The sequence below is a fragment of the Chaetura pelagica genome, unplaced genomic scaffold, assembly GCF_000747805.2.
Source record: "Chaetura pelagica isolate M959 unplaced genomic scaffold, ChaPel_1.0 scaffold164, whole genome shotgun sequence".
Classification (NCBI taxonomy): domain Eukaryota; kingdom Metazoa; phylum Chordata; class Aves; order Apodiformes; family Apodidae; genus Chaetura; species Chaetura pelagica.
The window spans coordinates 128,869-140,437 of NW_009952971.1; the positions used below are offsets into that span (position 1 = coordinate 128,869).

At 38.7% G+C, this 11,569-nt stretch overlaps 1 protein-coding gene across 1 annotated transcript in view; it reads right to left on the reverse strand.

Moving 5' to 3' along the window:
- LUZP2 (leucine zipper protein 2) overlaps window positions 1-10,894 on the reverse strand; it is a gene marked incomplete at its 3' end in the record, with an annotated part of 139,561 nt that extends 128,667 nt beyond the window's left edge. The window contains exon 1 of the mRNA XM_009995859.1: window positions 10,833-10,894. Within this exon, the coding sequence (XP_009994161.1) occupies window positions 10,833-10,894 (62 nt within the window). The remainder of the gene's footprint in view (window positions 1-10,832) is intronic.
- Window positions 10,895-11,569: the final 675 nt, after the last annotated feature.

The following is an 11,569-nucleotide window of genomic DNA, read 5'->3' on the forward strand; positions in this document are numbered from 1 at the left end:
CCAGCAGGTCAGCCCACAACCTGTACTGGTACATGGGGTTGTTCTTCCTCAGATGCAAGACTCTACACTTGCCCTTGTTGTATTTAATTACATTTCTCCCTGCCTAAGTCTCCAGCCTGTCTAGATCTCGCTGAATGGCAGCGCAGCCTTCTGGTGTGTCAGCCACTCCTGCCAGTTTGGTGTTATCAGCAAACTTGCTGAGGGCACACTCTGTTCCCTCATCCAAGTTGTTGACGAAAATATTGAATAGTACCGGTCCCAGTACTGACCCCTGAGAGACTCCACTAGTCACAGACCTCCAACTAGATTCTGTCCCATTGACCACAATTCTCTGACTTCTTCCTTTCAACCAGTTCATGATCCACTTCACTACCTGATCATCAAGACCACACTTCCTCAGTTTATCTACAAGGATGCTGCGGAAGACAGTGCCAAATGCTTTACTGAAATCAAGATAAACCACAGCTCCCACCCTACCAGCATCTGTCCACCTAGTTACTTCCTCACAGAAAGCACCACAAGGACATTTTGCCATCTCCTCCAGATAAGGAAGCTTTCCCACTGTCACTCTTCTTCATTAAATTAACAAGTAAGAACTCTCTCCATCCTCATTAGTATGTGGTAAGTAATGGGCACTAAGGACATTACATACATATACTATCTATAAATAGTGTTATCTGCAGAATAGTGAAAGATTTGCCCATAAATTAGCATAAAGGAGTCTATTGCCCTAGAATTGCAGTGAAAGTCTAGCTTTTTACTGCTTTCTTACTCAGAGACCTCTAAGTCATATTTTTAAATAATTTTTAAGCTTTTATTTTAAATAAATACATACACTAATACCTTAACTTCTAAGCCATAAGCAGTAACAAGAAGAGCAGAACAAGTCTCCTTCCTGCCGATATTTTCTCACAGTCTACATGCACAACATTGTTATTTCATCTTTGTATAGAAAGAGTAACACCTGAATGTAGCTAGTCTCTGGTAAGATACAGGTAGGTAGAGCATCTCCAGAATAATATCAATACTCCAATTTATTAATTCACTACATAATGTCCTGTTTTATCCACCTCCTTTGAACAGATAACAAAATTAGTTTGTTTTTCCATCATCTCCCTTTGATGTCATATCATTCCACTAGCTCCCAGAATGGCTATGACAATTTCTCAGTTCTGGCTTCATATACTGAAACTTCCTAAAAGCTTCCCTGCTAATCAGGTGGTTGGAGGAATTGCTTGGTTATGTATGTTTGTTTCCAGTTTAGTCAGCAAGTAAATCACTAAAAACACATCTGATTTCTCCAGCTGGGTCCTTGCAAATACAAGAATAAATTCTGTTACCTGTCTGAATATTATTCTACAGAAACAGCTGAAGTTACTTTAAGGATCACTTAATTCCCTAGAATGTAGAAAGATTTAAGACAGATGAAATTATTCCATACTGATATTTCCAGCTTTTTTTCACTTTCCTGTGATAGCAAACACTGTCGTCAACAGCACATTGTTCTACAGGTCTAATCCAGTACAACAGAAACTTCATTTTCCTGTGATGACTAAATATGATTGGGAAAGGTTTTCTATTACACGTGAAAGTACCATTTTATCATGTGATATAATTACCAAGCTTAAGCAGTAAAGAAACATATGATCTCCCTCCAGTAAATGCATTTAAGCTATAATATTTAACCCCAAAAGCAGCACCAAATTCTGTACATCACACTAGTTAATAGAAATGGGTTAAACCTTTCAGATTATATTTTACAGGACAGTGATGGGGGATTCTTCTGGTAGAAAGGGAATGCAGATTCCTTAAACACTTAGGTCTTGTGTACATGTCCTGTATTTCTTCCTAGATGTTTCAGAAGCTAATCAGATTTTGTGAGTCTAGGTACATATGAAACAGGCAATACCATATATTATCACATGAAAACTGAGAGAAATGTAAGTTTTTTCTGATTCCATTATAAGAGTTGGTTAGTATTTCTTTAAAACAGATTTTACTATTTAGTTTTTACAGCAGTTTAATTCTGCTTCCAGGAACAGATCATCTTCCCTTGAACCAAAAGAGCTCTAGCTGAGTAGAAATTAGGGAAGGAACTAGGATGTTTGAAACAGGGACAGAGAGAGAGGCATAAGTTAAAAAAAAAAAAAATAAAAATAAATTAAATGTCTGCTCTCGTAAGCTTCCCTGAGCCAAATACAGCCCATCTGTGTATACAGGATAGCAGATAGTTGTTTTACGAGTAAATAAAAAAGCAACTGAAGAGAAGTCTTGAGAAGTGTATTTTTTTTCATACATCATTTGTGTACAAATATAGAGATTTCACAGAAAGCAGCATTTGAGACCATTTTTCCACCAAATTCAATAGCACAGGCTGCACTAATTGCAAAGTTAGAGATGCTTAATGAAGGAAACTGAAGGGAAGCAGCAACACTGCCGTGAATTCTGACCCGCCCTCCCCCCCCCATTGTCCCCTAGGCACCATGGTTACAGATTCACTTCCCAAGCCTTACATTTGCATTAAGCCAAATAACCCTACCCTTCAACTGTGCGTGAAACAAAGAAAGCTGTGAGGCTGGACTTTCTAAAAGGTCAGGATGGATTGCTAGCAATCACTATTTGGTAGCCCCCATGCACAGCAGCAGCTAAATATTAGTCTAATTTTCAAAGTTTATTGGTCTCCTTAAGGTTCAGATTTTCACAAGGACAGTGCAGCCAAAATACTGTTCCCCTTTTGAAATTCACAAGGCATCAGATAGGGCTCATTCAGCTCACTTAAAGAAAATCCACTGCAGATTATAGGTATTAAGTGTTTCTAAAACATCTGGTCCCTTGGCAAACCTTGGCTCCCTTCATGGAAGGAAGAAAATGAAACAAAACCCCCCAAAACCCTCACAGTGCCTATTTTTAGAGAAGCACATGCCAGGAACTTCTGTACTTCCAACAGAATAGAGGGATAGATCTGCAGCAGGGCTGATGGGCTCTGCCAGTCACTAATAAGTAGTAAGAAAACAATAACTATGTTAAGTATTTTGGCACAGAAAATAAGAATTCATCATCAAGTGCTCAATTTCAATGGTTCAGCTACTTACTAAACATTGTAGTTTAATGTGCACCCTAGCTGAGCTGCACCCCAGCCACACCCCAACCTGAAAAATCTCTTTACAAAAAAGTTGTAAGTGAAGCAGTAGCAAAATTTATTGTATTTCTCTGTTTTCAAAAGAGGTGTTCCGTCTTCAGACATTGAGCACACATGTCAGTACTTTGCATCAGGAGAAAAAGAATCTTCTTCAACAATCTAATGTCACCCAGAGCACAGCTGCTTTGCAGCCTTGGTAGTTCAAGTTTTCCATACTTATTTTTCTTTTCCCTATTTCAGTAAAATCTCACTTTTCTTTTCCTGGTTTGCTGCCTCGGGCCAGCTTGAAATAAACACATTCCTGCAAAGTCACTCAGACATGCTGAAGGTGGTGTACATAAGGTGGATACAGTGTATTACTGGTCTCATTGTCATGAAGTCCCCTTGTTCATCAAGCAGTTCTGAGGTCCAAAGTCACAGTAACTGCTTTTGTAGTAATTCCCATCAACCAGATCATAGAAAACACCTGAAAAGCACTGTCAAGTATTGCAAATCCAGCACCTATATAGTACAAGTAGGCAATCACATTTTGTTTACCACTTGCAGCACAAGATAATTTGTCCTTCCCTCCCCACCCACAACCAAACCAAGTTGTACAAAGATCTGCAGCTACTGAATATATGTTAAGCCTTATACAGTAGTGAAAGTGTAGAGACTGCACCACATCATAATCCCCCGTTTGCCCTTCCTTTCATTAAAGGTGTTTTGATGCTCTCTAAGCAAGAATACAGTACCAAAGTCAGTAGTAACACACATAATTAAAGTGTGGTGGCCTAGAAGTTGGTACAGAGAAGTTAGGAAGAATGTTTTGTTGCAGCACCATCTCTAACTAAAAGGGAAGGGTGTTTGTTTTGCTACTGGGATTCACAAATACCTTGTTTTTTTAACTGCTGCAGTTTGTCCAACAGTGGTTTTGAATCAGCTTCCACTTTCATAGTTGGCAAACACACAGGAAACCTACCTATTTTCCACAATGACATTGTGAACATAGATCAGCCAAATATGGCCATTCATAAATAATAACAATACAAGTATGTGAATGTGTGGAAAAAGTACCAATTTGGGTAAAATACGCTCACTGGCAGCATACTAACCTTATCTCCCTGAGAACACGGAGACAAAACACTCCAGAATTTTTACACTTCTCTACTCCTTTCCATAGGAACTATCAATCAATATTGACAAGAAAGATATTGAGAAATTCCACACATACCCATTTCTTCATCTTGTCAGAGTCATACACATTGATTTCTCTCATGATTCACCAAAGTATTGTTTATTTCAACAAATACAGCAGAGACTTCAGCACTACAAGACACTACAGAAAATCATTGCTTAAATCATACACACTAAAAATGAAGATGAATAAATACAGGTGTGACAGGAGGCAGGGGGTAAGATGAGTACTAGCAGAAGGAGAGGGAGAAAAAAAGATCTACAGCAGCACACAAAAACTGCTATTTGATTCAATGACATTTATTCTTCAGCATCAGGTACTTGTCACTCCAGTGTGTTTGAAATAGCAAATATTAACAATACACATCTTACACCTTCACACAATATTAAGATTGAAAGATGGTACGAAATATTTTTATTCTTTCTGACAAACATATTACTTGTCTTCTATACAGAAACTATTTACAGATCTGACCCTTACAAGACAGCTGGTGCACCCATTTTGCAAAACTAGACAATGAGAAGAAACACTGTTTTTGACAAGTGGCATAAATGAGATTTGTCTGCAGAGTGGTACATCATAAGGATTACTATCCATGAACAGGTTTCTGTTAAATATGCAAAATAACATTGAACCTACAACCTCACAAAAAGAGGAATTACAAGTTTAGGTTAAGATACCCTTACATTCTACCTTAGCTATAAATTAATGAATTATACAGAAGCAGGAAAGCATCAGCATTCTAATTTTTGTAAACAATAAGAATACATCAAGATGTCAAATGTAACACCACAGCAAGTCTCCTGGGCAGAAAGGCATTCTATTTAGCATAACAAGCAGAATTCCAATTGTTCTATTACATTAAGACTGAATACTAGAGACCCTCAAGATTTACACCTAAGACCACATGGAACTTCAAGGATATTTTAATTGCAGATTAAATCAAATCTAAAATAAGATTTTCCTAAAGGCTACAGAAGTCTTAGCAGCATCCTTTCTTTCCTTCCCCTCATTTTTTTTTTTTTGTTTTTTTTTCCATCTTCCTTTCACGTTCCAGAAATCAGAAACTTAAATGACAAAAAGTTACAAAACAATGGCTTTTTTATTTCTGGCCAAACTGAGAAAAAAAGCAATCTCATTCAGGGGGCAGAAGGAGAAGTACCTCCTTGTGCCTATGTATCAGGTAGTTTGTTTCTTTTGTTTGTTTGGGGCATGAGCTGGTTTTTTGGTTTTATTCTTTTTAAATATGTCACCGGAGCTCAAAACTATTCTCCCAGAAGAAAAAGCTTTGTTTCACTAAGTAGCTTCTAGCTTGCTGTATCAGGCACTTCCTTATAAGCCATCAAGCTAAAGACACTCCTTGAAAGAACAGAGTTGTGCCATGGATAAATTTGCCTTATTACGTTCAAACACAGTGCACAACAAAGTGCGTGGCTCTTCAGTTTCAGTAGGGTCACAAACCATATGCTAAATGCCACTTCCATACCTCAAACATGAGTCCTTACAAGCCATTAACCAAACATGCGTTATCATCCACATTGACAGAAATCAGAAAGCCTTCACAGCCCAGGAAACTCAGATGGCAAAAATAAGTGTGAAAGGAATTCTAAGCAGGTGACGAGTGATAGTTCGTGTCCCTACGTTTCTGGAAGAATTCAGAAAGCACAATATTAAGATAGACTGTTATCCAACAAGCCTACAGCAAAAGCACATTTTCTTTTCAGCTAAAGAAGTAGCTTATTACCACTCTACAGAGGCCACCTTCAATTATAGGAAAAAGATAGGACACTGCTGGACCTCAGCATGGGATCTCAAAACTGAGGATTGTTTTTGACCACTTGTTGGAGCATGTAATGATGGTGTGGCTACAGTCCAGGGCATTAGCGCACTGTGAGCCTTGTTCTTCCACCTCAAAATCTAGGAAGGAGCAGGGTTGCCTCTATTGTCCCATCAGTCAACATGAAAAAAAAGTTATGTTCAACATCTGATTTATAGCCCAGACAGCATTTCTAAGATGGAAGAGAGCTTAAGAGCTAGAAACAAGGATTTTCAAGAGTCTCCACCCCCACTGCAGTATAACATCATCTAGGACATTCCCCTTTATCTTTCCTCAAGTCTCAGTCTGAGTCTTTAACACCTTTATCTGAAAGGAGAGAGATATTAGTAATTTTATATTCCTCAAAAAAAAAAATTATCAAACCAAACAAACATAAAGAAAATAGTCAAACTTAAAAATACATCCAGGGAAAAAGCAAGCATTGATATCAGGTTCTCACATTCAATAAGATAAGTGAATTCACTGTATTTCTATCACTTCTAACACTAGACATCAAGTAGATGAACCTCAATACTTGCCTTAAGCAACACCCACTTAGCAGAAATGAGCACAGTACTTTTATCTGGCTACAAACTACAGAGGTGGCATTCTCCTGAAGCCAATTAATTACACATTGCTTTGTAGCATCACTGTAGTCAGAATGCACTTGTAGGAAAAAATTACCACCAGCCATTCCTCTGCCATTAAAAGTTCTGCCTTTTACAGTCCTGTTGATTGCACATTTAATGAGTTGCTGTAGCAGCAATATTACTATTGTTGTTAAAGTGTATCTTGTTTGGTTTATGGTCCTGTTCTCAACTATTAAGTGTTCTAAAATAGAAGTGCTGTTTAGGAATATGGTTTAGCACTGGACTTGCTGAGTTAGGTTAATGGTTGGACTCGATCTTAAAGGCTTTTTCCAAGCAGAACAACTCTGTGATTAGTTGTGTTACTTCAATCAAATGATTCAATGTCTTGCATCTTTGTCATATTTCATGTGTGGATAGAAAGAAATTCACTGTCATAGAAAGAAAAAAAGGGAAATATTTGTTTCGTATCAAGCCTCTAAAAGAATCTGATTTTGGTCATTTGGTGTTGAGCAAAGACTAAAGTATCCAGCCTTACAATATAAATGTTCAAGCAATATTCAGAAAGCTGTCATGTTAGCTAGAAGTAGGAAAGTCTCATTAGAGAAAAATTGAACTACAGATCTTAGTTACTGACCTCAATGGCTGATCATACAAGCTTTCCCTTCTACAAATAGTTTTCCAGTCAGAATGTAGGTGTATGGGTATATGGGGCCAACAAAGCATGGAGGTGGCTGCAGAAACAGACCCTGAGTCTATTATACTCTACATGCACTCACTGAGGACTCAGTACAGTGGGACTCATTTCTGAAGCAGTATGAGAACAGTATGCTGTCTTCAGCATAGTATGAAAACAGTACCAGGTATACAACCATGACATTAGATCTGCCAAAACCGGGATGTCTGAGGAAACACAGAAGTGGACAGGAAAGCACACATTTCATGATGGTTTTACCAAGTTAAGTTAATCTTCAAAAATGTTCCCCTTCACTTTTTATGAGACTGATTTTAGAGCAGTATTTTTTACTCATTCCATCAAAACATACATAATTAACTGGACATGTAAATACACCTCAATCTTGTTGCCTCTTTGGCACTACCACTGACTGGAAATATGAGTAAGAGTCACCACCGTGTCTCAAAGCCACACAAAACTGAGTTTAGGTAATATACAGAGGATTTTTAATTTCAAAAACATGAACTCTGTAATTTGGTAGGCATTTGGTTCATGCATATAATTTTAAACCATCCTGAGAAATTAGCTGCATACAGTTCTTAAAATTAAAAGTGAATAATGAACAAAATCCTAGAATTGATAGTTAAGTATTTTTCTCTTATAAGGAATACTGTAAACAAAATAAGAAAAGTTTACATGCTGTGTTAGCATAGTTAAACTCATCAATTCAGATTTGTTTACAATTAGGTTTGAAGACATGCTGAGGTTTTCCAAAACAATCACCATGACATGATGCAAAGAAGAGGCATCACCACATGACAAGAAACAAAAAGTCACAGCTGCCCTCCTCTGCAGCAAGTACTGTGCTCACTGATATCAGCACCAACATATGAAATGGAGATACTGTGCTTCTGTACAAACTTGAAAAAAAAAAAAAATCCTCATGATGGAAAACCGTCTGTCTTGCAAGGTTGCTGTTTTGCCCTAGCTAAGCAATTTCACACAGCAGAATATTAGACCCCACTTTTAGCAAACACAACTAGTCCTGAAAACCTACTCTGAGCCCAACAAGTGAATTAACCATATGTTTACAAGGAATGCTAACTGCCATAGACAGAATTGCCTTCTGCTGAAGGGGATTAAAGCAGAATCTCTTTCCAGTAGATGGCATATTGATAGCACTGTATCATTTTTTTAAACTTCCATCACATGTTGTTGAAAAATTACTCTGTGTTCTACACAGCCAGTGTAGTGACTTTAAGCAGCTGCTTAAGAGAGTTGTCAAGGACTTCTACATATCTCCAACTCTACAGTAGTTTCAGTATCCTTTTAGTAACAGGATGACAATTCTGGTATCAAAAGCAAAATTTCACTTTACAACACTTATTCTACTTGAGTGGAATTTTAACTGGAATTTTCCTCACATTTATCACTTTCATTCCTCAATTACACAAGAACATAAATCATCATGTGCCACAAAATTATACCCTTATGAAAGTATATCCAATCCTCAGAGTCATGCTGTTCATCATTAATATTCATATGCCAAATTTAACTTATTCATATTCTTTCCACTATTTTTTGAAATGTGGGGAATCTTAAATATATATTTTATTTTATTTTTTACAACTAACAAGTACAAGCTACAGTTTATTTTTCATGCAGGTAGTATTTTCCCAAGATGAGGACCTACTTTTAGGGTTTTATAATAGATACTTTGTCCCAGTTTAGTCCCCTGAAAGTTCAAGAAGTTTGTAAGATACTTCATTAAAACAATAACATATGAAAAATTAGAATAGTTTTCCACACCTCTTCAGTTTGATCTACAGAAGCTCATGCAAGATACAAACCTTCATCTCCAAAAGCTGGCTTGGTGCTTCCTCCCTTTTTTAACTATGGCATAATTTAGCAAAGAACATATCACTCCTAAATGAGTGTAAAATTATTAATCTGAATTGACTAGAAGTTTCATACTTGACTGCTAATGAATGTTTCCTTGGACCCTTATTAAATCAGAAGCAATAAATACTGAATCACAATATACTACAATTTTCCTCTAAGTGCTATATTTCAAAGAGCATCAGAATGTTTTGTATGGACTGGCACTGGAGAGTCCCTAAATCAGATGGGTTACAGAAAAAAAAAGTGCCCCTCTCTTGCCAATAATGATCTCCTCCAAAGAAGTGAAGTAATTGAAGCATTTTGATATTCCTGACTTCTCTGCATTCTGTCCTTTTCTCCCTCAAAGACTTTTTCAGTTATAATTTGTGTGTGTTCGAGCATGTAAAGAGATGTGCTCCTGCTGTACCTGACTTGGAGTTCTCAGCAGGCACACACTCTTTTCTTTCTTTTTTAAGTCTCAGTGAACAATTAAGGCTGAAAACATGCAGCGCTTCAGCAAAAAGCTGCTTCAGTGCTGATTTTATAGGAAGATACCAAGAATAAAGGAAAAGACATTTCCCTGATAAATGTACATTCGTATATCCTCTGATAAAATGCTTTACTGATTTAGTAGAAAGTACCCTATAAACTTCTAATACAGCAGAGTCCAAAAATTTGGGCTTGATTTTCTGATGAGCAACTGGAAGTTAAGAAGCCTGGACTGAGAGCAGTGTCATTGTCACAGACCTGCTCTGTGCCCAGCATTAACTTTCCATCTGTGTACATCACAACAACAAGATAGTGTCTCAGCTTTATCTTTTCTTTGCTGAACATGCTATGCCTACAGCATAGAAAATTTGCTCTCTCTGAGCAACTGAGCAATACATGTTATCTTATCAGAATTCTGCATGGCCAGAACAGGTTTTATTTTCAAGCTGAAGCAGATTATGTTCAATTTTGCTCAATGATTTATTACAGTTGCACAGAAGGGGGAATGCTTCTAGATTGCAGCAACTTTTTGACACGCTTCCGGGTGTTGAGATAACACTGCAACATCTCACCTGCATTTCACAGTAGAAAAAAGAAAAAGGTAAGCCCTAGGTCTATGCTCAGCTATAGAAACCTAAACTGAGATGAGATTGCTCAAGTGTTTGTATTTTTTGCACTCTGTAAGAGAAAATGTTACCATGTTCTCCATTTTAGCTGTTTGGGTTCCTTATTTCCAATGAAACAGACTCTTTTCACTGCTGTGTGTATAAAGCTTGTAGTTGTTACATCACACAAGCCGTGGGTCAACTTATACAAGAGTAGCTCTTTCAGATAATTAGAAAAAAATAAAAATTAAAAAAAAAAAATGTCTAGGAACACCAAAAGAAAACTCAGTACCTTTGAGAGAATCGGGGGAAAGTGGGGGAGGGGGAGAGATAATCGGAAGATAAACTTACTACCCCAGTAAAAGCTGAAATGTATTACATCTCTTGAGAACGCTGAATCTCCAAAAGCACCCAGCAAGCACAATAGGAGAAACTCGAAGCAAAATACCTGTCGGTACTCACCTAGCGCTGAAGACCAGTGCAGGAAACAGAGGCAGCAAGTAATAAGCGGAGATGAATTTCATACTGGAGGTTCCTCCGTTTCGTTCCTCACGCTCCTCTTCGCACCGACTCTTTGCCTCTCTCTTCTTCTCTCCCTCCAGCAGCTCCGGAGCCTCTCCCTGCCGGGGGAGCTGCCCGCCCTGCCGCGGGAGGGTCCGAGCTCCGCCAGAGCAGCCAGCCCGACAGAGCGAGGAAGGAAGGGAGCTCCGAGTGGGATTTGTGCTCCAGGAGTGATGTCACGAGGCAGAGCGAGGAGCTGCCGCCGCTGCCAGCCCACAGCTCATAGCCCACAGCTCACACAGCCCACAGCTCATAGCCCACAGCTCACACAGCCCACAGCTCACACAGCCCACAGCTCACACAGCCCAGGGCCGGCCCCCGAGGGATGCGCTGCTGCGGCCGGAGGGGCTCAGCACACAGGGCATTACCGAACCCAGAAACCACCCTGCCTGGAAGGAAAAAAGAAAACTCCCATAAAAACAGCACCGATATTTTGCCATGAGTGGCTGCGTTTGAAGCGAATCTAGAGAAGACAGTGGATACAGAGGCAGGAATTGTTTCAGGCAGGTGCTACAGGTCAGCCTGTCACCACACCTGGAAAGGATTCGTTTCTGCAAAGGAATTCACAAGTTACTGCTGCAGTTAGGTATTCCTGCCCTCAGTACCACGGCAAGTTAAAAGTATGAGCAGACAGAGCA